We start from the raw sequence: 26,253 nt of genomic DNA on the forward strand, positions 1-26,253 counted from the left end.
GAGGTGCCTTCTGGCCTGAGCCCCCACCTGTCCCATGCACCTGTCCCTACCCTTTGGCCAAGCCTCCTTCCCCCTAAAGTTAACTCCTAGAATTTCCAGGGAACTACTTGATCTCTAGGCAGTGACTGGCTCATTTGTTCTTTTGACTAGTGGTTATTAAGCACTTCCAGTATACCAGGCTCTGTGCGCATAAGATTTCTGCCTTCAAGGAGTTGACGTTCTGGTGGGGCAGACAAGGAAACAAGGGGCCAAAACAAGATAACAGAGGCCTGCTCTCGGTGGGGTGGTCGAGAGGCTTCTCGGAGGTTGCTTTTCAGTTACCATCTAAAGGAACTGAGTGGTGGGGTGGGGAGAATGTTCTAGACAGAGGAAATGGCACAGACAAGGTGCTGGCTTTTTGGCAAACTGTTTGCCCAGAGGTAAGCAAGTGGGAAAATGGGGCCAGAGGAGCCTGGAGAAGCAAGTAGGCTCCAGTCACTCGGGGATTGCAGATTCTGCCAGGTGATTACTGACTGTACTGGGGAGTCATGGGAGGCCTCTGTGCAGAGGAGTGAGTCGACTGGATTCGAGTGGCAGCACTGGAGACAGAGGACAGACAGCTTTAGGTTAGTTTTTGGAATGGAATCAGTAGGGCTGGTTGACAGAAGGGAGGAATAGGGAACTGACATGCAAGGACACCCCTGGCGTCCGGCCCCTATACATGGCCATGGTTGTTCTGGTTACTCTGAAGGGAGGACTAGGGAAGGGAGAGGTGTTGGCAGGTGGGATTCAGGGTTCAGTGTGAGATGCGAGGTGCCTGGAGGCTGGGTTTGGGAAGCACAGGCTGCAGGTATCCCGGAGGAGTCAAAGCAAAACCTGGCATTTTAATCCGTAGGACCAAGGAGCTCGCCTAGCAGAGAGGGGAGAGAGAACGCCCACAAATTCTGAGAGGAGCTGCAAGCAGCTGGCCTGAGCAAGGGCCAGGGAAGAGCAGGAAGGACTGGTGTAGAAAGCAGAAGTTCCCGGGGGAGTGGCCGCCCAGCCCGTGGCGCTCGGCTCTTGGAGACTTGCCCAGGGTTGGAAAGCCTAAGGGAACAGCCGCTTCTGTGGGGGAAGGTAGCGGGTGGAGGTAGCGCAAGGAGGGCTTCGGCCGGGAAGGCAGGTGAGGAAGGGAGACCAGAAGACCAAGGAAGGAAGTCAGTCGGCCAAGCACAATTTGTTGAGCTGTTGCCTCAAAGTGTTTGATGAGAAGAGAAAGTACAAAAAGAAAGGGTTGTGGGATTGCTGAGAGGAAACCGCCACCACGTGGGGCATTTCACCTAGCTCTCCATCTTCTTGACCCCAGGCCATTTGCCATTGTGTGAGAGTTGGCTCTGGAGAAAGTTCCAAACAATGGGAGGTGGGGGGGGGGGGGTCTGGCTCCTCGATTGTTTCCAGTTCCTTCGGGATTCAGGAAGGCAGAAATTACTCTCCTGAAAGAGCCTGGGAAAAGGGCAGCAGCCTGTGCAAGGTGTAGGAGAGTGTCTTCAGGATGGGAATTCAGGAAGTAGACTGCTCTCTCCGGTGGCTCCAGCTTTGCTCCTGGGACCCTGGGACTCAAACAGGGGCTTTTCTGCTTAACCCTTTTTTTTTTTTCTTTTCTGTTTTCCCTAAACCCTGAGGCAGGAAACGTAGAGATCATGAGTTTTAGACTTGGAAGAGCTTCTAGAAGTTCTGTGATTCTCAAAGTGGGCTCCCTTGAAGTCGTGGCATGGAGGTCTTCCCTCAGTTATAATAACAAAAGTGATCTTTTCTCAGCTCACAGGAAATAAGGATAGATAAATTTTTTAAAAATTGTAAGTTTTCTACTAAAGTTTAACACCTTTTTTTTTCTTTTTAATTATTAAGACCATTTTTGGGGCTGGGGAGATAGTTCAGTTGGTAGTGCTTGACTCGCATGTCCAAGGCCCTGGGTTCAATCCCCAGCACCACAAAAAAAAAGAAAAAAATTTGCTGGGCTGGGCATGGTGGCCTACACTTGTGATCCCAGTGTCTCAGGGGACTGAGGCAAGAAGATCCCAAGTTCAAGGCCTCTGCAATTTAGCAAGGTCCTGTTTCAAAATAAAAGTTGAAAAGGGATGGGGATGTAGCTCAACTGTAGAGGACCCCTGAGTTCCATTCCCATTGCCACCAAAAAATAAATACAGTTTTTGAAATAATAAATTTTTAAAAGCTGTAGCACTCACTGTAGCTTAGTGGTAGCACATCCCTGGGTTGGATTCCCCAGTAACTCCAAAAAAAAAAAAAAAAAAAAAAGTTTTTCTAGTAAATCTGCTAGATTTTAGTATCTCTTTCAGCACCCCAACCAACAAAGGTAACAATGAGCTTTAACTGAAAGTTTTAAAAGTTCTTTAGTTAATGAATGAATTAATTATTTTTGTGGTACTACATATTGAATCCAGGGCTTCATGCCTCTCTCTACCACTGAGCTATGTCCCTAGCCCTTTTCAATTTTTATTTTGAGACATGGTCTTGGTAAGTTGCCCAGGTTAGCCTCAAACTTGTGATCCTCCTGCCTCAGCCTTCCTAGTAGCTGAGATTACATGTATGCACAATTTAAAATACTACAGGTCTTGCAAGGTGAGACATCCAAACAAAATATCTTTTCTGCCAGTAAAATTTTTCCTTATTCCTGTGCTATAATTAAAGCTGTCATAAAGAATGCCATAGCTTCCAGTCAGGTTCTAAAACTAGTGATCCCTTCATTTTCAGATTAGGGAACTGGGACCAGAGAGTTATGTGACTGGCCTCAGCTCACACAGCAAATGGGGATTGGGGCTGGCATGGAATTAGAATTTAGGTTTCCTATTCCTTTGTGGGTTCAGCTCTGAATTCCAAACTCTCCTCCTGGGCTGTCCAGGGGGCAGGGTAGGGCCAGCTGCAGGTAATAAGAATGTTGGGGAAACACAGGTAGATTTAGGATGCCCAAACCCTCCCCCCCCACACTCACCTAAAGAGCAGTTACCTGTTGCTATCAGTCCTGACTTCTACGTGGTACAGAAATCCATCTTCTTTCCTAGCCTCATTTTAGCTCTTTGGTATTTGACCCCTTCTGCTGAAACTGCTTTCCTGATGACCCCAGGCAGGTTCCCACCTCTTGCAGCCACAGTTCCCAGCAGCATCCTCTGTACTCCCTCAACCACAGCATCCTAGACCTCTACCCCACCCTCTGCCAGTCTCCATCCACTTACCACTGATCTACTCTCATAGATCCAAATACCTGCCCCCTCCCCAGAAAGACATCTCTCTTCCTGAAAAAGCCCCTAGGCTCCAGGGCTCAACTGCACCTATTTCTCAGGCACTGCCACTTTAAGGTCCAACCAGCATTTCCTCACTGGGAGTGTAATGCCACTCTTCAACACTTTCAGGTCAGGCCTAGTGGGGGACGCCTGTAATCCCAGCGACCCTGGATGCTGAGGCAGGAGGATTGCAAAGTCAAGGCCAGCCTCAGCAACTTAGCAAGACGCTGTCTCAAAATAAAAAGGACTGGGGATGTAGCTCCCGACTAGTGTAAAGTGCCCCTGGGTTCAATCCCTAATACAAAAACAAAACAAACAAAACCTCTTCAGGCATCTCTTTTGAGCCCATTACCAGAACTCTTCCTGTCTGAGCACCATGTAAAATCCTGGAAGCATAGGATGAGGGCTCATAGCACCTGCAGAAAGTGTATTGTCCTGAGAGGGGCTTAGACTACTTCTTCCAGGGGTCGCCATGCATCAAGAAGAGGCAGCTTTTTATTTTTTAAAGAATGAAATGGGGCTAGCCTGGTGACACACACCTGTAATCCCAATGATTTGGGAGACCAAGGCAGGAGGATTGCAAGTTGAAGACCAGCCTCAGCTATTTAGTGAGGCCCTGCCTCAAAATGAAAAATAAAAAAGTCTTGGGGAAGGACTGGGAATATAATTCCCTGAGTTCTATCCTAGAACCAAAAACAGTAAAAAAATATAGGATGAACTGGAATTTGAGAAGGGAAGAGGAAAGGCATTTCAGAAAAAGGTAAACAGCAGGTGCAAAGGTCCCAAGGCAGAAACTGGCATGGCCTTCTAAGAGTGGAAGTTTGTGTTGGAATTCAGGGGGTGCAGGCAGAGGGCAACTGGGAAGGTCCAGGAGCAGGTCAGTCCTGAAGGGCTTGTGTGCCCTGCTGGGGAGCTTCCACCAGATTCCAGCCTGCCTGGTCCCCTAGTCTGAATGCTATAGCTGGGAGGTCTTCGCTCGAAGTCTCCCCTTCCCTCTAGCTTAATTTCCTTTTCCCCTGACTTCCCTTGTCAACCAGACCATAGTGACTGAGTGAGGCCGACTTCTTACTCTTCTGTCCACCTGAGACCATCTACCACCTGAGGCTTTATCAAAAATAATAAAAATGAATAAATAAATAAATAACTTTTTTAAAAAGAAGACTTAGAATACCTCAAAATGAATAATGAAATTTAAAATAAGTGGATAGGGAAATGAGACATTTTCTCCATCCCTCAGGCTTATGTGGGGATTCTTACGGGAACTATCTCCTAGTCCTTCCACCCATTTGCTAATCCTCAGCTTTACTCCTGACCAGAAACTCCCTGGAACCCACAATGGCTCCCTGTTGTATCCACCATCCTGCCAGATAAACTCTGGCTGTTTCTCCTATTTTCAACCCGTTACCTCCACAGTGGAGCCAGCGGTTTTAGGACATCCTTACCGCCCATCGATGTTGTGGCTCTCATTGATCTCTTTGCCCCTGCCAAATTATAAATGACTTCAAGGCAGGGGTACTACGTCCTGCTGCTCTAACATCTAGTCTCTTTCCCGGCTTCCAACCTGAAGGTCGGGACCCTCAACTCATGCATTCTTGCAATAATTAGACACTTAATAAATACTGAATAGTGAACAAAATGAATCCCCTGTGGCCCAAATATCATAGTCTCTCCTCCTCTTTCCCCTCCTACCTTCAGGCACAACCCTGTCCCCACTCCAGACTGTCCAGCAAGGAGCAAAGTTTTGCAGGGTGCTGTTCACTGTGGCTTCTAGGGGCAAGTTCAAATGCTGACTTCCTGGTCCTGAGACCTTAGACATCATTGAACCTCACCACTGAATTCCCTCTGTGGATGGACATGACCAAGTGCTGCTCTTCTGCATACGGCTCAATTCCAGGGAGCATCACTCACCAGTTTGCTTACTGCCTCTGCCCAACCAGAGTTTTTAAGTGCAGGCCTCTGGGCACTTCTGTCCCCAGGGCTGGCAGGCAGGAGGTACAGGGAGGGCAAAGGTGTCCTGCAGGTGTGTGGTTTAATAAGGAAACAACCTTTAATTAACGCTCACAGCACAGAGCTAGCATGTAATAGGAGTTTGATGAGTTTTTAAAAAATATTTTAAGTTACATAAGTGTTATACAAATACATTCTTTTTATAAATAAATTCTTGTTATAAGAAACCTGCCCCCCCTCCAATTTTAACTCCTTCAAAATACTTTAGGTGCCGGTTGTGGTGGCCACACCTGTAATCCCAGCTACTTGGGAGGCTGAAGCAGGAGGACTGCAGGTTCTAGGCCAGCCTTAGTGAGATGCTATCACACACACACAAAAAAAGCGAGGGGCTGGGGATGTAGCTGAGTGGTGAGTAGTGGAGCACCCCTGGGTTCAATCTCCGGTACTACAGTGGAGAAGAAGAAACCTCACAAATTTTAGAGGTCTTGGTGTTATTGGCTTAGTGTATACATGTTATTCCTATTCATTTATGTTTACATGCAAATACATAATTTTGCTTCACAGATTTTTTTTCTTTTACATAAATGGAACCACATTAATTCCATTTTACAGCTTGGTTTTCCATTTACAATAAGCCTGGCCAGTCTAACCAGGTAATTCCTATTATAATCCACCATTTGGATTACCATGATTTTATTCACTGGCCTCTTATTGGTGAGCACTTATGTTGTGCACAATATTCTGCCGTCAGGTATTGCAGCCCTGAGCACCCTCAAGCCTGTCTCTTTCTCATCTGCGTTTCTATGAGATAGATACCCAGAAAGGGAAGCTGCTGCTCAAAGGGATTGTGAATTTTGCATTTTATAAAATCTGGCAAGTTGCCCTCTAAAAAGGACAGCACCAATTTATGCTCCATGAACAGGGTATGATGACTTCTGCCTTTGCCAACATCAATATTTTGCTAATCGAACGGGTGGGAAAATGGTTTTTTGTTATGAGTATAATTGGCATCTCCCAGATAATAAGTGAGGTTGAACATCTTTTCATATGTTTATTGGCCATTTGTGCTGCTGCTGCTTTGGTGAGCTTAGCAAATGTTGCTTCCTCTTGCTTTACAACCTGAGGTCCCAAAAGACTGTGCTTCCTGTCCGCCCTGGGAAGATCAGCCTGCGAATGTCCAGAGGGCGGCCTCCCGCTGGGCCATATTCCATTTAATAAGCAATCACTCAGCTCCGCCTGGGTAGGGGGCCTCTGTGCAAGGGGCTTTGGGAAGAGGAGGTGACTGAGGTGTGATCTCCTGGGCTTTTGCAAAGTGAACCTTAATAAGGGCTGCAACCAAATTAGGAGCCGAGGGTGGGCATTTGAGGCAGTCATTCCCCGCTTAACCGCCATGCCTCCAAACTAACATCACCTTTGAGGAGATGAGGACATTTGGAGCACACAACAAGTACACTTTACCAAAAGGCTGAACACCTTTTAAAGGTGCTCCTGTGACAGCCCATAATCAAGAGTGACTTCCAGGGCTCACTTTTGTGTTAAGCTGTGAAAATTGCCACAAAGGGACTCTCCACTGTCCTTCAAGTGGATGAGCTGTTTGCACACTGGAGAATTCATTTCTTCTGGGGCCACAGAGAGAGTAGCTCTCTGAACAGCCCCCACTTTTTAGTAGTGAGAAAATAAATGTACTGGGGGGTAATAATGTATCCAGCATCTAACTGCTGGCCACAGCAATGCCCCAGCTAGGGAAGGCAGGGACTTTATTGAGCACCTACCTGCACAGCCTTAGGCCAAGAATATTAGCTTTCACTATGACCCTAAAACACATTTTCCCCAATTATTATACATTTATTTTTCACTTTTTGTTTTGGTGTTTGGAGTACTAGGGACTGAAACTAGGGCTTGATGCCTCAGGTATGCCTCGTAGGGCATGCCTAGCCGGGCATGCCTAGCCAGGCATGTTCTTAGGAAGTGCTCCTGGTGAGCTATGTCCCCCCCGCCCCCCCGCCCTATAAAAAGCATCCCTGTTTTTACCACGAGGAAACTAAGATTTCCCGAGGTAGGTAGGTAAGAGCTAGATGGATATCCCTGTGGAGGGGCCTCTGGCAAATCCAGACTCCAGATCTCAGGCCTGGTTCTGCATGCTGGTGACTCACTAGAGCCTTGTTTTCCTGTCATGGGTAGTCATGAATTCAAGCACAGTTTTGGAAGAGACCCTCCAGCTGCTGCCCAGGCTGTGCCTCCCGCCTGTCTCTGTGAGGCTCAGGTCCTTTTCAGCTCTGTGACCTGTCCCTCCCAGCTCTACTCCCTTAGTTCCTTGCCCTGCCCTTGCTGTTTCCTCCTGACTGTATGTCTGACATTGTGAAATTGGATTAAGACAATGTTGGAATGAGATTCAAGAGGCCTGGTTTCCGGTCTTAGCTTCTGATGGGCTGATCAATTTGAGAAGCTCTTTCTCCTCCGTGCACTTCAGTTTCCTAGACAGAATTAGACTAAATGACTCCAGGGATTCTAAAGTGTTGCAGTGGTGAAGAGGACTAGCACAGTGATGGGTAGATCCCTTTGTCACCTCTCCTAGCTTGCACATACACTCTAAACCTCAGTGAATGCTGAGACCTCACACATGTGCTTTTCCTAGAGGCACAAACACACAGCATCCTCATAAGGGCTCTTACAAAACAGACTTGTATAAAACTTGCATTTGGGGCTGAACACAATGGTGTGGAGGCTGAGGCAGGAGGATCACAGGCTCAAGACCTGCCTAGGCAACTTAGTGAGACCTTGTTTCAAAAGAAAACCTGGGAATGTAGGTAAGTGTAGAGCACTCACCTGGCCTTTGAGGAGCCCTGGGTTCAATCCCCAGTACTGCAAAATATTAAAGGAGGAAAGGTAGAACAGGGTTCTTGAACCAGCTAGAGGACTACTAAGCCCCCTTGTCACCCTCTGTGGAGCCCTTCCTAAAGTCTGTCCCTTGTCCTAACCTGTCACTTTGTACTCCCTCCACACCAGCTGCCCACCTTACCATTTTTTGGACTTAGCCATTCTTCATGACAACACTTTACAGATAACATGGCTCTTCCCGTCTTCCACTTTAACAATTAAGAGTAGGCAGTGCAAATACTTTTATTTTCACTTCCAGCTCAGATGGAGTGAACAAAAATAGGAATAACAGTTCAGACTCCCATGTATTTGAATCTTGGTGGTGTTTGAAAAGCAACTTTATGGGGCAAAAATCAGAATATGAAAATTGAGTTGAACCTGTTTCCTACACACCAAAGATGTTCCCTGGAGGTGGGTTTGTGTCACCCCTCGGGATTACCCGGGCACTGTATCCAAGGCACGTCCCCTTTCTGAGCCACTGCAGCAGGATCTCTGGAGCCCTGTCTGAACAGTCTGGATATCAGCCAGGTCCCCACATGTCCCAGGGGTCTCTGAAGTCTGAGAACCACCCAGTTTCAGATGCTTAGAAGTAAACAAACCTGAGGAGATTCCCCGAAATACTGTATAACCTGCATCTGGGACCTCACTGCACACTAGGGTCACCTGGGAGTTTTGTTTAAACACGGAAATTTAGTGACAGCCAGAACAAGTCACTTCTAAAGGTCTCCGGGTCATTCTGAGGTAGGCCCAGGTGCAGGCTCTTGGATCTGGAAGGACCAGCTGAAGAAAAAGGATGGGCTTGGAGGCAGGCAGATGCCAGGAACACCTTTCAAGCCGGCCCGTGTGGGGGAAGACCGGAAAGGACTTGGTGCCGGAATTTAAATTTCCCTTTCGGATGGAGATGGCAGGCGCTCCTGCTGTTTTCAGCGGTAGCCATGCTCTCCCTGGGCCTTCCAGGTCTTCTCTTTGGACCCTGAAATTTGAGAGGGTTTGCATGCCTGAATCTGAATGGTGGTCCCTTAGCCCCTCCCTTTGACCCCCAGAGCCAGGAGTAAGGGGTGGGGGAAGGGTGGGGGTCAAGGTGTGCCAGGTCCTTCGCCCCTCCCCCCAGTATAGCATTAAGACGTCTCTCCAGGTCTGGCTTTTAAAACACAGTGAAAACATTAATGTGTCCTAAAGCAAACTTGTCATGAGGTTTTTCTGTTTCCCAAGTGTTGCCCCCTCCTGACTTTCTTTGATCTTACTTGTAATGTTTGGCAGATATTTATAGTCCTATTAGGCTGGTTAGGGAACAGGTCCAGGGAAGCCAGGTGGTGAGTTAAGGTCTTGTCATCAGCTACACCTTGCCCAGTCCAAGACCATGCCCCTCCCCCACTACCCTCCACACGCTCACCCTTGATTCTTGAGCTAAGGTGCAGGTGAGTCCTGGGGTCAGTGCAGCACGGCCACACCTCCCCCCACAACGTCATCTCTGTCCCCAGACTTGGGTGGAGCAGTGCAGGCCCAGGAGTTCTTGGTTGGTGGACAGAAGTGGCAGGACAGGAGAGCGGGGCCTGTGGATCAGCAGTGCAGCTTCAGGAGAGCGCGGTGGGAGAGGCAGGGAGGGGGTTGCGGAGCCTGGCTGCAGACCTGGTGCCTCTGGCTTTGGAGCGTAAGCCATTAGGAAAGCAGAGGGCTGAGCCTCGGAGGAGGGCTGCGGGCTGCTTGGGAGAGAGCTGGGGTGGCAGGGAGGCAGGAGGGTCAGTGAGAAGGGAAGGACTGGCTTTCTGGCAGGTCCTCTACCCTGCCTTTTATTTTCCTTTTTTTGTGGTGCTTGGGATGGAACCCAGGGCCTCTAGAATGCTAGTCAAGCACTCAGCTACTGAGCCATAGTCCCAGTCTCTTCATTTCACTCTCTTGGTCAGAAGTCCTGTATCGAAATTCATCTGAGCTGGTAAAGCAGCTTCCATGCCTCAGCCCCTCGTACCAGATATACCAGTGGCCTTGCCTGTGTTTGTTTCTTCCCCTCATCTGCCAGGGCTAATGCCACAGCAGGCGATTCCCAAATCTGTCCATTCCCGCCTGAAAACCTAGAGGGTGTGCTCATCTTCCCCTGAATCTTCCTGCCTTTGCTGATCCCAGGGTGTCTGATTTCCCGGGCACATGTAGGAAGCATCGCTACCACATAATTTACCATCTAATTGCATGCTGTCTGAACGAGGGCTGTGGTTTATGTATGGTGGGTCTTGGATACCCAATTAGGCTGTGACAGAAACGTGGAGGCCTGTCTCTCCCACCTTCTTCCCTTCCTCAGGGCCCCCACCAAACCAGCAGGTGCCCAGGACTCACAGATCCTGGGGCCATCTTGGGGCATAGGTGTGTTTCAGGAGGCTCACAGGGTGGCTTCAGAAAATTAATCTGATAAGTGGGGCTGGGATGTCCCTGCCCAGTGGCATTTGCTCAAATGCTGTACCTCTCCTGAGCCTCAGGGAGGAGATTCTGCTTCAGGACCCAGGTTTGGGCTGGTGGCATGGAGCCCAACTAGTCCAGCACACTGCAGTTGCCATGGTGACCCTTTTGCTTTTCTTCAGGAGGAGGGGGAGGATGAATTTCTCTTTCAGTCCAAATCATCTGCCTGGGCTGCCACCATTTGTACACTCTGGGAACCAGACTCCACAACCTACTGCCTTCTGCTTTCTGCCATTGGGGAAAACATGTCCAGCACTGTGGTTTTAAATCATGACCCAATATCAAACAACATGTTCTGACCAGAAAGGGGAGCAGGAGGGAAAGGCCCTGGAGGTGAGGAGGCTGGCCTGGGACAAGTGGTTGAGGGTGGGAACATGCTGTCACATGTCCTCCTTCCTACCTGTCCTCTCTCCAGACCACTTCCTCTTCAGTCGGTGGTTCTGGCCCTTCAGGTGGGCCCAGTCCTGTCGAGGCCTCAGCGTCCTCACTCGTAAGTCTCTGGTTCTCACAACTGGCTGCCATCAGAATCACCTACGGAGGTTTTAGTAGAGTCCTGGGCTCTACCCCAAGCCTGCTGCTGATGATCTATGTAGGTAGGGCCCAAGAATCTAAATTTTTAAAATCCTCTTTGGGTGATCCTGATTGCATTTAAACCCCAGTAGGTTTGGGGTTCTTCTGGCAAGATGACCTGTAAGGGCCTTGTGGAAAGACAAGGAAGCTGTGCCCGGGGCTGAGGACTGACTGGCCTTTCCAGGCTCCCAGGAGCTTCTGGAGCCCCTGGCAGGTTAGTCTTGTCAGGAAGCCCATGTTTCCTGGTCATACTGACTAAGCCAAGTCTGGCCCCCACCTCTTCCCTCAGGAGAAGCCAGGAGAGAGAGAATGACAGGAAGGGGGGATGTTGCCATAACAACCAGCTCCAGGCAGAGGCCTCCCTTCCAGGGGCTGGTACTTCACCCAAGTCATGGTGGTTTCCATGGAGATGAGGTACTGAGGGATGGGGGGGGGGCATCTGCCCATTTAGAGCATTAGTCAGAAGCTGCTAGAAGGCTGCACATCTCTAGGTGGGAGCCCTGGACCCCTGTCAACTTACAGTCCCCCTAAATGGCCTCTGCTCTCCGGGTGCACGTCTGACACCTTCTCCAGCTTAGTTGCTCTCTCTGCTGCTGTCTCCTTAGCAACAAGTCCTGCTAACTCCATGCTGTTGGCTCAGCGGCTATTTTTAGCTTCACTGCCAGCAGCCCAGTCCTGGTCATTTGCTTGCAACCCCCATGGATTGCAGGGGAATAGGAAAATGAAGATTCCTGGCTTTGGGGAGCCCTAGACCCAGACCCTTAGCAACCCTAGAATCTCTTCAATGAAAGGTTATTTGTCCCCCAGCCTGGAACTTGGGGGGCTTGGGACAAAGCTTCTGAGACAATGTTGCATTCAGTTCAGGAAACACTGTTTTAATCTTCCATTAAGGTGGCCTGTCTACCACCGGGCTTCCAAACCAAGCTGAATAAGATCCAGTTCATGCCTTCTGGTATTCATCTCCTGGAGAAGAGGGGTGCACAGTTCCCTTCCAATAAGACTGGCAGATCTAAGGGAGGGTTACACAGTGCCATGGGAGGGAGGTGGAGGAGGAGGAGACAAGGTGGAGGACAAGGGACTGTAAGGTAGGGACAGTAGTGGGAGTAAGGGTAAAGGGCCAGAGCAGCCCTGTCTGAAAGAACTTTCTGAGGAGAGGGAACTGTTCTATGACCAGTGCTACCCAGTACAGTAGCCCCCATCCACCTGTGGCTCCCTTGGACACTCAGAATGTGGCTAGTGCAATTTAGAACTAGATTTTAATTTTTATTGTCAGTAGTCACATGCAGCTAATAGCTACTTCAGTAGAAAGCACAGGGCTAGAGAAACTTCCTTGGTGGAGGCAACTGGTGAACTGACGTAGGATGGGCAGGATCTGGGCTGGTGCAAGTCGAAGGGGAAGAGCATTCCCAGAAGGAACAGCATGAGGACTGGCAAGTGGGTGGCAGAACATGCCTCCAGGTTTGTGGAGACCTTAAGTGTCATGAAAGAGTATTGATTGCCTGGCACTGAGGCTTTGAAATGCAGGCAGAAAGACAGGTTCAGAACACCCATCCTGACCTCATGGCCTTTGGTTGATAGGGTCAGTGAGGACAGGAAGGAAATACTCAGTGACTTCCCAGTGTGTTGCTTTGGAGATTGCTCTTAAGGTCGTGGCTTCTCTGATTGTGAATAAAGGGATACAGGTGCTCACTGTCCTGTGAGTGATGGCAACTGATAATCTGCCCTCGCCCCGCCAGCAGGGCACTTTAAGGCAGGCTACACACACTGAGCACTGAGCTAAAACAAAGCAAGTAGGAGTGGCTTTGCCACTGGGACCTCCAGGCGTTACTGCTCTTTGGTGCCATATCCTGGCTGAGGGTCTCATCTCAGTTCTGTGGGCCTGAAAGTCGAGTGTACGCTGTTATGACAATGCTCTTCAAAGACACTAGAGAGTGACAGATACCAGAACAGTAAATTTAGCAATTTAGAGTAGGAGATGTCCTGGCCATGTAGATCATAATACTTGTCCTGTGGTTTTCTGGCAGCATAAAAGGTATGAGAGCCACTGGAAAATGTAATTAAAGTTAGAAGTTTGCTTGATGAATACAGCATCAGGGCTGAGAGTCAGGTGTTCCCAAGAGGTTTTCATCAGTTCTGGTGGCCTGTTGAGTCACCGCTGTCTTTGCCTGCCAGACAGGAAATGTGCTCTGCCTCTGAGGTCACCCTCTCTGTTGGACAGGCCGGATCCTTCCTCTCCAGCACCTCTTTTAGGCTCTTGACATCCACCACACTTCTTTTCATCCAAGAGTCCCTCCTTTCAACATACTTTGATAATAATTCCAAGAACAGGGCTTATTTTACATTAAGCTGCTATTTTAAGTTGACTATCTGTATCTCAATCAAAAGACCTATCCCAGAAACTACTGGGAAGGTCAAAGGCTTATGTGACCTGAGGTTCATTAAAGGCTGCCCTGTTTTTTTCCTCTGACCTTTTTCCAAAATCACCTCTAACTTATCCTAGATCTTGGGGTCTCTTCTGCTTTGGGGTCTAATTCTGTCTACTGATGACAAAGACACAGACTTAGTCCATGAAAGGGTGGTTTCCTGTCTGCGTGGCCATAGAAGAGGAAGATACCCTAAGAATGTTAGGGAATACCTTTGAGTCTGAGCTTCCTTTCGCTTAAGTTGGGAAGTTGTGTGGAAGAGCTAAGCTTTGACTTGAATTAAATTAAAATTAATTTTGTGGCATTGGTGATCGAACCCAGGACCTTACACTTGCTAAGCAAGCATCTACCTACCGAGCTACATCCCCAGCCTTTTTTTCAATTTTATTTATTTTAAAAATATTTTTATAGATGGATACAATATCTTTATTTTTATGTGGTACTGAGAATCAAACCCAGTGCCTCACATGTGCTAGGCAAAGAGCTACAACCCCAGCCCCTCAATTTTATTTTGAGACAGGATCTCGCTAAGTTGCAGAGGCTAACCTCAAACTTACAATCCTCCTGCCTCAGCCTCCAGAGAACTAGTATTACAGGTGTCCACAACCACACCTGGCTTGACTTGAATTTTAAAGGAAATTATAAAAAAAGATTGACAGCTAGGGGAGAGTGGCTACTTTCTCTGTGGGCCAGGAGAAAGCAAATGGTCAGTTCTAACACTTTTGAGTCTTGGCTGCACGTTCAGGCCTTTTATTATTGACTGGAGAAGTCCTAGGGCCACAGTACAGTCTGAGGTGTTTAGTTGCTTATAATGGAAAAGGAGGTATCAAGATGAGCTAGGATGTCAGAAAGGAGGAGCCAAGCCAGAAATCAGAAACTTCCTTTTGAGAGAAGGCCTGGGGTGAGGTTGAAAATAGCTGTTGACAGGGCCTGGATGCTAAGGAGGCTGCAGTGAGGCAAGCACCTTAGCAAGTCACTTCACATTCCTTAAATGTCAGGGGCAGGCAAGAGGGGTAAATTCATGGCAAACCCAGGGCCTTTTTCATGCTAGGAACATGCTTTACCACTGAGCTACACACCTAGCCCACAACTCTGGGCTTCTCATGATGGCTGGGGAATCTCCTGAAAAGATGTCTAGAGCAGATAAGATAACCTGATGAGGTTGAAAGATGGGTTGGGACCAAAGAGGACCTTTTTGTTATTGGAATAGCTCTTTTTCCTTGTGTACAGGTTCATGGTTGGAAGGGAAGTTTGTAACCCAAGTCTGATATGGAGAAGGTCCTCTGATTTGGAGACCTCCATCCTCTTCAGGGCTTACTTGTTCTGATGGCCCTGGGAAAGATAAGCTGAGTCCCTGAAGAGATGGTGGGCTCTCCTTAACAGTGCATTTCTTGTCCTCATTATTCTGATACCTGTTCCAGCTGGTATGTCCCAGTTGACTATGGCTGGGGGCCAGGCACCTGGGGAGTTATCTCATTGTCCTTAGGATGCTGGTCTTCAGCGCTCCAGAGAGCTGACGTCATCATTCCTGTTTTGCAGATGAGAAAACAGACTTCTTGGGGTTAAGTGGCTCACATCAAGGTCATGGTGGTGGAATCAGAACTCAAGTCCAGATTTTCTGCCACTTTTGCAGCCAGACAGCTCTCTCCAGCTGGGAACATTCACCTTCAGTTTGCTGTCCTTTTTAATTCATCTTGCAAACTGAAACCAGGACTAATTTTTCTAAAATATCCATTTATCTTGTCAGAAAACCTGCCCTTATTCTTCACTGTTACAGAATATATCCATTGACATGCCTGACCCCTCTTATCATCTCTCCTTATCTTTCTCCTCCCCGTTAGCTTTAGTGGAACTGGGAGGGTGGAGGTGAGCATGGTTTTCCCTCCCTCCTTTGCCTAGTATCTCTTACCCTACCTGGCTGACCTCATTCCAAATCCCATTCATCCTCTGACCTCTGTAATCTCATTTATCATTCATACCACCCTTTTTACAGCTGTCCTCTAAGCCATCTGCTTGGTATCTGTGTTAGTTATCTTACATATGCTTGCTTTTCAGTGGTCTTTTCATGTCTCCCCAAGACTAGTGGAATCTGGCAGCTCCCTGAGGGCAGGGCCAAGTGTCTGTGCCTGGATCTGACGCTACAACCCACCTAATGGAGGGTGTGGGTGGAGACTGCGTCGCCTTGGGGGTAGGTGCCTCTGCTTAGGCGGGAGCTTGAAATGGCGGAGGCTACACCTGGAGGCTCCTGGTGACAATACTGTCGCCTTGAGCTGCAGATGTCTTGGCTGGGAATGGAGGCCTTGCTCTACTCTAACGATGGCCCTCACGACTCAACATTACAAATAGGAAAACGAGCGACCTGGGGCCCTCCCGGGATGTGGCCCGAATCTGTCAACCCCTCTTTTCAGGCGCCCCTCTCTGTGCACCTGTGGCGTGCAGGGGCCGCCCCACCGTGCGGGTCCCGGAGCTCAGCCTGCCTGCGGCTGCCTTCTGTCCGCCTCCATCTGCACTCGGAGTTTCCCCGAGCTCCCTGGCACTCGCGCGTCTGTAAGCTTTTTTTTTTTTTTTTTTCCGGTCGTGCTTCTGCGAAACTCACTTTCTACAACTTTCTCCTGGCTCTTCCAGGCCGTCCGCAAGCTCCGTGCCGTCCTGCCCGGCTCCGCCAGGCTCCCCGGGGCCCGCGGCCGGCGCGCCCGCCCCTCCCCGCGGCCCTCCTTCCCGGCGCCCCGCGGCTCCCCGCCCGACCCGCGGCCCGGCGCTAATCTCCTCCGGAGCGGGGCCGAGGGGGCAGGGCGGGCGGCCGAGGAGGGGGCGCGCGCCGGGGCGGGGCCTGGGAACGGGCGCAAGCCGGCCTCGCCCCCAGGCCCCCGCGCCCCTCGGACCCCGGAGAGGGGCTGGCCCACTGCCAGCGTCGGAGGCCGGCCCCCTCCCCCGGCCCGCCAGCAGCCAACCAGGCACTCCAGCGGGGCCCACGTGACCTGGAGTTCTAGACAAAGAAAATGTTCCCTCCCTCCCCCCCACCGCCCCCTCCCCCTCCCTCTGGCCCCCTCCGCCCCCAGCCCCATCGCCCCCTTCCCCTCCCCCCAGACGGGCAGCTACTTACAGAGCTTCAGGGCCGGGGCTCACACCTGAGCCGGACCGCAGAGGGGCTGCACCTGGCCTTATGGGTAGGTTCCTGGACGGAGCCCTGGGGAGACTGGGGGGCGGGGAGGCGGCCGGGCCGGTGGGAGGATCCCCGCAGCCCTCTGTGTTTGCAAAGAGTCAAGTATGCCTCCCCGGCCCGCAGCTGCCTCGGCGTCCCCGGCCCGCTTGAGTTCTGGAGATGCTGACTCAGTGCCGTCCCGCCCACTCCTGCTCAGGAACCCCAGGGCCCCACTCCTCACCGGGCTCTAGTGGCACCTGGCGCCCTCAGGGGACTGGAAGAGCAGCCCCGGCAGTGGTAACTGCAGGCTGGGGGAGCAGGCGGCTTGGCCGAGGGCAGCTGTGACCAGGAGTTGGGTTGGAAGCAGCTTGGCCTGAGCTGCTGGCAGATGGTACCTGGCGATTTCTCGCTGACCCGTGTGCCTGCTTGGGGGACCACACTGCCCTCAGGGACCTTCCAGATTGTGGCCTCATGAGAGGGACAGTTTTCTCCCCTTGGAGTTCCAGGGAGCCACAGGGCAGGCAGCCAAAAGGAAGTGGTGGGGGGTGGAAGAGAGCAGGGCAACCCTGACAGGGGGCGTGGGGGCAGCCTGATGCCGTGTGACGCAGGGATGGCCCAAGACCTCGTGGGCTTGGAAGCACTGGTGCTCAGACCTCTGACCTTTGGGATGGTGTTGCAGGAGGAGGTGGAGGCGGACAGCTGCCCTAGGAGTGGAACTGGGCCGGGAGGCTGTAGTCAGTGGAATTACCAGTGGCTTTCCCCAGACTGGACAAACTCCTGGCCAAGTGACTTCCTTGAGCCAGAAGTAGTGGGGGATGGTGTAGCGTCCCTCTTTGGACCCTGCTCAGACTCTCGGCCTCCTCTAAGGGAGAGGAGCCATCAGCCCAAAGCGGAGAGCCCCGAGTTAACCCTTCCCTCTCCTATTGTTCCCCTGGGGAGAAGGTCAGGGGTGGTGGAGGAGGAAAGGAGGTTGGTTCTCCGGCCCCGGGCTGACTATTCTAATGAGGCCCCTCCCCCACCGGCTGCTCCGGCCCTTCTTCCCTTTTCCTCTGGCCTCCTGCTGCTAACCCCCTCCTCTGCTGCCTGGTCCTGGTGGAGGCCCCCTTCCTCCTCTGCCAGTCTCTACCGTGCTGGGCGCGTGTTCTCAGAGTGGGTTGGGGATGCGGAGCAGCTATCAGCGGCAGCATCTGACAAGCCGGGGGAAGTTGTGGGGGCAGAAGAATTTTCAGGAACTGCTGTGGAGGGGGTGAGGAGGGAGACAAAGGGGCTGTGGGGGAGTACTGAGGGTGGTGGCAGGCACGACTCCCTTCGAGACCCTGGAACCTGGGGGAGAGCTGGCACTCACTGGCTGCTGCTTACTGTGGAAGTTATAGGGGGTCCCTTCCCCTCCTGTCCTCTGCCACCTGCATGCCTTGTACTGGCTGAGGGCCTCGCAGTCCTACAAACAGTGTCTTTGGGACTTTCGAGGCAACATTCTAATCTAGGTCAGTCGTCCCTGCCTGAAGGTCAAGAAAGCACAACAGAGGGAGCAGACCACCAGGTGGGGGCCAGGGGTGGGGGGGGTCTTATCTGTGAGAGTGACTAGCTGGTGATCCCAGGAAAAGAAGTGGGTTCCCTAGAGGCCAAGCCTTGGTACATCTTCTTGCGGGGGAAGGTGGTAGCTCAATGATTTGGAAGGAAGGGGAAGCCAAAGTTCCGACCAGGTGGACCAGGTGAGGTGGGGGACCAGGTGAGCTTGGGGCGGAGGTGGGTTGAGCAATTACTCTGCATTCCTCCACTCCACCAGGCCACCTTGAGCTCATTTTCCCAGCTGTCTGTGGGCTGGGGGCAAAGGATACCTTATCTCATTTTAGAATTTGAAGTGAGAGAAAGCTATGACTAACATCCTCCATGTTATAGGAATTGCCACAAGAAAAAGATTTGATTTGTTGCCGCAAGGCAAAACTTGAAGATTTGAATGAAATAAAGCAAATCTACCAATCAGTGCACTAGATCATTGACTAGAGGTTCTTAACCTGGGACCCTTGGATACGGGGTTCATTGACAGGCTTTGCGATTGTCCTTGGAATTCTTGATACATGTATATGTCAGATTCTTAAACAGGTGACCAGAAACCCTGCAGTTCAAATGCCCTTCAGACTGGGGCAACTCTGAAAGGAAGGGACTGGGCCAGTCCGCTATTAATGAGCTGCCAGGCTAAGAAGGGAATGAACTGTTCGGACTTCTGGTTTAGATCTCTTATACTCCAGGTTGCTTTCTGATCACTTGAAATCTTGAGGGTGGGTTTGCATTAGCTACTCCAGGCTCTTGGGGGAAAGCTGTGTTGAAAATGGAATTTGGGGGGCTGGTGGTGGAGCTCAGGAGTAGAGCGCGTGTTTGGCCTTTGTCAAAGACCTAAACACACACACACACAGAAATAGGATTTTCCCTGCTGACTCTGGTGTGCTGGAAAATGGTTGCAGAGCCTTGAAGTGTGAGGTCTGGGTGTCCTAGGTTCAGTAGTGGGGGTGAGATTAAGTTGAATGGTTCTCAGAACTAAGTACCAAGGATTTCATTCTCCTTTATAGGGATCCTGGAGCAGGTTTTGAGAAGGAATGGGCGTGTGGATCGTAGCCTCAAAGACGAGTGTGATACGGTGAAAGATTGGAGACTGTTCAATGGGAAAATAATGGGGGTTTGGATTATTAATTTGTTGGTGGGATGGCAGAGAGTGCCTGATCTGTGTGCTCAGCAAATAATCGAATGAATCAATGTATTTATGGTTCTGAAAGGTGCACATAGAAGGTAACAGCATACAGTATGTTAGCTGTGACACGAAAGCTCTTAATGAAGTCTGAGCATGGGAGCAGGCAGGCTCTTGTGGAGCATTCTATGGTCTTGGAGCAGATGTGGGGGGAGATGTGCTCTATGAACAATCAGTAGACATCACAGAACTAGAACTGTGATCTAGAGACCAGGAAAACAAGAGATGATTGCCAAGGGAAATTGTGGAGAAAAAGATGAGAACTCCCCTTGATTGGAAAGGAAGAAAGGAGAGACTGGAGCCAATATCTGTGCCTGAACAATGGTGCATAATTAATATTTGAATAGAATTATCCTTTCCAGATCAGAGGGTGGGCAACTAATGAGCTGGCCCGGGTGAGGATCAGGCCATGGAGGGAGGTTTCCTGAGAGGCAGAAAAAAAGGCTGGAATGGAATCGAGTTATTTGAGCTCACCTCTCAACTTCAGCTGTTTCCATTTCCATGGCCAGCCAGTTGGGTTGATGAGGGAAGAGCTGTTCTCTCTGGCCCCTTACTTCCCGTCACTGTCTCCAGACCACCGACGGGTTGAGAAGAGCCAGCCCCTCCATCTCAGTTGCCTTGCTGGTTCCTGGAGGGGTCAAGGTGACTTCATGCTCCTTGTTTCCTCAGGCTGAGAAGAAAGCCAAGGTAATTGCAGTAATGAATGCTGTGGAGGAGAACCAGGGGTCCGGAGAGTCTCAGAAGGTGGAGGAGGCCAGCCCTCCTGCTGTGCAGCAGCCCACTGACCCAGCATCTCCCACCGTGGCCACCACACCCGAGCCCGTGGGGGCTGATGCTGGGGACAAGAATGCCACCAAATCAGCTGACGATGAGCCAGAGTATGAGGTGAGCGGCTTGCTACTTCACCAGCCTAGTCCACTGCCAGCTCCCCCCATCCGCTCTCCATCTCCCTCTGGCCGTTCACTCTCTATCCGACCCCTGGCCTGGTTTGTCATTGCCCCGATTTTGCTGCCTCTCTCCTTTCCTGTGGAGCTCTCTCCTGGCTGTCTTGCCCCCGGACGGCCAGGGCTGGGGTTGCCATGGGGGGGTCAGGGTGGCAGGGCCACGTGACCACCATGTAATTATTTCTGCTCCTTGGGGCTCCAGGACGGCCGGGGCTTTGGCATTGGGGAGCTGGTGTGGGGGAAACTGCGGGGCTTCTCCTGGTGGCCAGGCCGCATTGTGTCTTGGTGGATGACGGGCCGGAGCCGTGCAGCTGAAGGCACCCGCTGGGTCATGTGGTTCGGAGACGGCAAGTTCTCAGTGGTGAGTCTGGGGTTGGCTGGAGTGTGTTGGGGGTCGTGGGCCTCAGGGCCTGTAGATTTGGCTGGGGCATTTTATCTGGAATTGGGGTGGTAGACGTGGGCTCTTTATGTCTGCACATGGTATATGGAAGAAACCCTGGAGATGATTAGGTCATACCCCTGGCTCAGACTGGAGCCTGCAGCCTGTTAGCTGCCAGGAGCCCTTCCACAAGAATTTCTTTCCACCTGCCTTCAGGTGGCCTTCCCGCTCTTGGTCCAGTCCCCTCATTTGTCATTATTTGTCAATACCTCCCAACCCTGAGAATTGCGAGGCACTCCCTGGGGTGGGGGTTTGAGAGTGAGGAGGAGCAAATGGTCACCTCATCCCCAGGTATGTGTTGAGAAGCTGATGCCACTGAGCTCATTCTGCAGCGCCTTCCACCAGGCCACCTACAACAAGCAGCCCATGTACCGCAAAGCCATCTATGAAGTCTTACAGGTGAGTGGTGCCCTCCAGGGGCTCAGAGGAGGGAGCTTAGCAAGAAGCTGCAGTGAAATTGGGCACAGCTCAAGACCCTCTGGCTGTGAGTTCTTCCCAAGCTCACTGGCCGCCCCTTCCCGGCCCACCTCCTCAGACGGTCTCCCATCCCCACCCCGCCCACCTTGCTGCTCCGGAGCCAGCTTTGAGTCGGCCTCACCTGCCATGCACCTGAGCTGACCTGTGCTCCCACATGTTGCCTCCAGGTGGCCAGCAGTCGTGCGGGGAAGCTGTTCCCAGCCTGCCATGACAGCGACGAGAGCGACACCGCCAAGGCCGTGGAGGTGCAGAACAAGCAGATGATCGAATGGGCCCTCGGGGGCTTCCAGCCCTCCGGCCCAAAGGGCCTAGAGCCACCGGAAGGTAAATATGGGTACCCAGCCCAGCCTTTTGGCACCCCCACCAGCCAGATCCCGGCCAGGGCTTGGGGAGCCATTGTTAGGAAGAGCTGCCAAGGTCCCTCAGAGGGGCCCAGTAGGAGTGGCCATGGCTTCCCTCCCCTGGATTCCAGGCAGTGTAGGAACCCTGCACTGGCTTGCCTGACCCCGAGAGTTGGGAGGTAGCAACCAGTTGAGGGCCGGGCTGCACCCCACTGCAGGTCGCATGGCAGGGGAGATGGGGCTCCATGGCAGCCTGTAACTGACTTGGTCTCCTGCCTTCCTGATGCAGAGGAGAAGAATCCCTACAAGGAAGTTTACACAGACATGTGGGTCGAGCCTGAGGCAGCTGCCTATGCGCCACCCCCACCAGCCAAAAAGCCACGGAAGAGCACAACTGAGAAACCCAAGGTCAAGGAGATTATTGATGAACGCACAAGAGGTGGGTGGCTGCCTCTGGAGGATGACTTGGGAGGGTGGCCTACCAAGGGCAGGCATGGCCTGGGTGGCCTCTTCTGATGCAGCCTTCCCTCCCTCTGCAGAGCGGCTGGTGTACGAGGTGCGGCAGAAATGCCGGAACATTGAGGGTGAGTCTGCTTCCTGGGAGTCGGGTGCTCCTAGCATAGGCAGGCAGGAGACCCTGGCCGCTTGTGTAGCTCAGGCGTGCAGTGGCTTTGGCACAGGTTCTTGGAAAGGTTGGAATGCCATGGGCCCCGTGACGTCAGCACTCGGGAGGCCTGTCTGCTAGCCCCGCCACCTCCAGCCTGCTTCACGTACCATCTGTCGTCCTAGTGTCAGGAATTTGCTTTTCTGTCAGTGGCATAGTCTGGCCTTTGGGGTTCGTGACACCCTAGTGAGTCAGAAGTGTGGCCTTAGGACATGATTGAACATGGTCTGAAGATGATCTCCTGACCATTCATCCTTTCTCACCTGTCATCCCACATCTGTCTCCCTTGCCATAATGGTACTGATCTTGCTCATAGTTCCCAGTACCTGGAAGGATTGGGGACAGGGACCAGGCTGCCCCTGGAATAACTCCAGAGCAACAAAGCCAGGACCCTCTTCTCGCGAGTGGGTTTCCTCCAGGTCACCCTGTTGCTGGATGGTGGCATTGCTGCTCTGTGGGGTGGGGGTTCCGGCTTCTTTCTGCCTGCCTTTTTGGCTACTGCCCTGGCACCCGCTTTGTGGAACATCTCTGGGTCTGGGCCGTGGTCTGGTGAGGGGCTCTGGAGTTGCTCACAAAATACATGCCGCTTTGTAGATATTTGCATCTCTTGTGGGAGCCTCAATGTCACCCTGGAGCACCCTCTGTTCATCGGTGGAATGTGCCAGAACTGCAAGGTAGGGAGTGTGATGGAGACCTCCAGGTGATTCCACAAGCAGAGTTCTGAGCGAATGAGCCCTTGGTCTCCAAGCTTTTGGCTTGTTCTTTTTCTGTCCTCAAATATCTTCTCAAGCCCTATTCTGGGACCCAGATGTGGGCATCAGCTGGGCTTAAGTGGCAGTCACTGATTTGAAGGGGTGGGCAGCAGAGAAGTGGGCTCAAGCGGGCTGACTCGTGGGTTGTCATGTCCTTGGGAGCCCTGGAAGAAAAGCTGCAGGAGGGAGCAATGTGGTGGGCAGCTCCCCTCCGGCCCTGGCCTTGCTCTTGGGCCCTTCTTTGGTCCCTCCCCTGTGGTATGTGGGGAGGCGAGGCTTCCCCTTCCCTGAACTGCAGACCTGACCTGGGGCAGCAGGGTTCTGTCTCCAGGGCTGAGTCAAGGCTCCAAGGGGCCAGGTTCAGAGCCTGCCTTTACCCTGGCTCTGCTGGACCCTGCCTGGTGGTTTCTGACCCTCTGCATCCCTTCCTAGAACTGCTTCCTGGAGTGCGCATACCAGTATGACGATGACGGTTATCAGTCCTATTGCACCATCTGCTGTGGAGGGCGCGAGGTGCTCATGTGTGGGAACAACAACTGCTGCAGGTGAGGTTCCCTGCTCCAGACCCTGCCCGGGACCTGGGCTGTCCTGCTTGCCCTAACAGCCGTGCTCTGGACTGAGTGCTTCCATTCCAGGTTATACACTCTGGTCTCCCTGGACTGGGACTGAGAGGTGCCCCCTGCTCACTGGGTTTCCTTCCAGGTGCTTTTGCGTGGAGTGTGTGGACCTCTTGGTGGGGCCAGGGGCTGCCCAAGCAGCCATTAAGGAAGACCCCTGGAACTGCTACATGTGTGGGCACAAGGGCACTTACGGGCTGCTGCGGCGGCGGGACGACTGGCCCTCACGGCTTCAGATGTTCTTCGCCAATAACCACGACCAGGAATTTGTGAGTGCTGGGCCTGAGGTGTGATCTTGAATGCTCTTGGCTGACCCAGGCAGAGCACTTTGGTGGGTAGGAGGGCCTGGGCAATAAGCAGAAATAGTCAAGCCGTGCATGGGGTTTTCAGACCTAGAAGACCTAAGCACTCATGGGCTGGGAAGGCAGCCCAGGGTGGGGATGGTGGGGCTGTCCTGAGTGTAGACCTGATCACTGTGCCCACTGCTTAGGACCCTCCGAAGGTTTACCCACCTGTCCCAGCCGAGAAGAGGAAGCCCATCCGGGTGCTATCTCTATTTGATGGAATTGCTACAGGTGAGTGGCACAGGTTCCAAGAAATGCTGGCTTCCTTGTCCTTGGACAGGGGAGCCATGTAAGCGTGTTGACAGTGTAGCTATTAAAATGTTATCCTACACTAACCGGGTGCAGTGGCACCTACCTGTAAACCCAGCTACTGGGAGGCTGAGGCAGGAGGGTCACCAGTTCAAGGCTAGCCTGTGCAACTTGGCAAAACCTTGTCTCAAAAGTTTTGAAAAAGGGCTGGGAAAGAATCCCAAAGGTAGACTGTCCTAGGGTTCAGTCCCCAGTACTGGGGGGGGAATATTATCATAAAGAGGAAACTTTGATGTTAAATGAAAAATTATGCAGTCTGTGGACATGGGTTTTAGCCAAAAGTGAAAAGTAAATTTAGTCAAATGAATCTGCCCAGTGGGTACTTCCCCTAATGAAAGAGATCCTACAGTGGAATAGGAATGACTGCTTATAAATAAAATAGTCAACCCCAGCAACTCAAGAGGCCAAAACAGGAGGATCACAAGTTGAAGGCCAGCCTCAGCAACTTAGTGAGACCCTGTCTCGAAATAGAAAATAAAGGGCTGGGGATGATAAAAGTGCTCCTGGTTAAATCCCTAGTACCAAAAAAATTAAATAGAGCTGGGGTTGTGGGTCAGTGGTGGAGCACTTGCTGGCATGCAGGAGGCACTGGGCTTTTAGAATTTTCTCCTGTGCACGTGTATGTTTACATAATCAGGCCTCTAGTTAACCAAGAATGTGGATGCATACTGTTTTGTAACTTGCCTTGTCATTTCTTATAACTCTTTTTTCACATCAACCAATGTAAAGCTACATTCATTTGTAAGTGCTGTGTTGGATTTCCTCAAGTGAAAGTACTGTAATCTTGACTCAGAGGCTGAGGTAGGAGGATTACAAGTTCAAGACCAACCTCAGCAACTTACTCAGACCCTGTCTCATAAAAGGACTGGGAATGTAACTCAGTCGTAAAGTATCCTTGGGTTTGATCCCCAGTGCAAGAAAAAAAAAAAAAAAAAAAAATAGTGCAAATTATTAACTGACCCCCATTAGGTTGTTTCCTGTTTTTTCATTAGTATAAGCAGTGCTGTGACAAGCTTCCTTGTAAATATATTTTTTTTTTTTTTTTTTTTTTTTTTTTTTTTTTTTTTTTTTTTTTTTTGGTACCAGGGATTGAACCCAGGGGTACTTAACCACCAAGCCACATCTCCAGTCCTTTTTATTTTTTATTTGGAGACAGGGACTCTAAGTAAATTGCTGAGTTTGGCTTTGAACTTGCAGTTTCCTGCCTCAGCCTTCAGATCTGCTGGGGTTATGGACCTGTACCAATGCACCCAGCTAAATACATTTTTATATAGTTAAGCCATTATCTCCTAAGGACAATCCCTTAGGGAATGCTGGGTCCTGGTCAGGCATTGTCATTATCATTATTTTACATGCAGCTCTTGATGCTGCCAGAAAACCCTCCTGAAGGTTGAGCTGAATATATACTGCTACCCCTACCCTCTTCCCAGGCTGAGGGCCTCTGTTTCTAAGAATATAATTGCTGGGCTTGGGATGCAACTCAGTGGTAGAGTTGCATGGGGCCCTTACATGCATAGGGCCCTGGGTTCAACTCCAAGTGCTTACAAAAAAAGCAAAAAAGGGCATTGCTTGCCTTAGAACTTTGTGTCTTCATGTGATTGGAGGGTGCTACAGATGGTCCAAGCCTGGGGGCCTTGGTCAAAGGGGTGAGGTGGGGGTCATATCCCAGCCATACTTTTGTCTTCTCAGCTCACTGCTGATGTCCTATAAATCTAGAGAAGTTCACATGCAATTCAAGTTTCCCAGGCTAGACCTTCGGGATCTTTCAGAATTACATCACACCAAGAAGCTGCAAAAGCTCCTTGGAGAGACCTTCCGGGAGCAGTGGAAATGGTGCCACTGTCTTCCGTTTCTCCCGAAGCTCTTGGGGTCTGTTCTCATTGTTTCCTTGTCTCAGCAGCATTGACAAGAGGGATCGTGGGCAGGAAGTTAGCTCAGCACATGAACCCTTCTATTTGT

The 26,253-nt window shown here is 51.2% G+C and overlaps 1 protein-coding gene and 1 long non-coding RNA gene across 10 annotated transcripts in view; one reads left to right on the plus strand and one right to left on the minus strand.

Moving 5' to 3' along the window:
- Nucleotides 1-26,253, plus strand: part of DNMT3A (DNA methyltransferase 3 alpha) — a 96,911-nt gene that overhangs the window by 61,223 nt on the left and 9,435 nt on the right. For 5 of the 8 annotated variants that reach the window (XM_079110127.1, XM_079110126.1, XM_079110128.1 and 2 more), the window contains 10 exons: nucleotides 20,077-20,292; nucleotides 20,554-20,712; nucleotides 21,082-21,189; nucleotides 21,435-21,591; nucleotides 21,898-22,047; nucleotides 22,148-22,192; nucleotides 22,867-22,946; nucleotides 23,457-23,569; nucleotides 23,727-23,910; nucleotides 24,132-24,216. In XM_079110127.1, the coding sequence (XP_078966253.1) occupies nucleotides 20,077-20,292; nucleotides 20,554-20,712; nucleotides 21,082-21,189; nucleotides 21,435-21,591; nucleotides 21,898-22,047; nucleotides 22,148-22,192; nucleotides 22,867-22,946; nucleotides 23,457-23,569; nucleotides 23,727-23,910; nucleotides 24,132-24,216 (1,297 nt within the window). Of the gene's footprint in view, nucleotides 1-16,618; nucleotides 16,690-19,231; nucleotides 19,300-20,076; nucleotides 20,293-20,553; nucleotides 20,713-21,081; nucleotides 21,190-21,434; nucleotides 21,592-21,897; nucleotides 22,048-22,147; nucleotides 22,193-22,866; nucleotides 22,947-23,456; nucleotides 23,570-23,726; nucleotides 23,911-24,131; nucleotides 24,217-26,253 lie in introns of those variants that run through there. The other 3 variants (XM_079110132.1, XM_079110133.1, XM_079110131.1) reach the window with 3 other exon arrangements.
- Nucleotides 5-16,517, minus strand: LOC306643825. Of its 2 annotated transcripts, none has more exons than XR_013759072.1 (3): nucleotides 14,935-16,517; nucleotides 10,930-11,060; nucleotides 5-9,634 (listed from the first exon to the last, which is right to left on the minus strand). It is a non-coding gene; the product is annotated as an uncharacterized lncRNA (long non-coding RNA). The 2 variants fall into 2 exon arrangements; XR_013759073.1 differs by having other exon boundaries at nucleotides 5-9,054; nucleotides 9,475-9,634; nucleotides 10,930-16,517.

The sequence above is a fragment of the Sciurus vulgaris genome (assembly GCF_902686455.1).
Source record: "Sciurus vulgaris genome assembly, chromosome: 14".
NCBI lineage: Eukaryota > Metazoa > Chordata > Mammalia > Rodentia > Sciuridae > Sciurus > Sciurus vulgaris.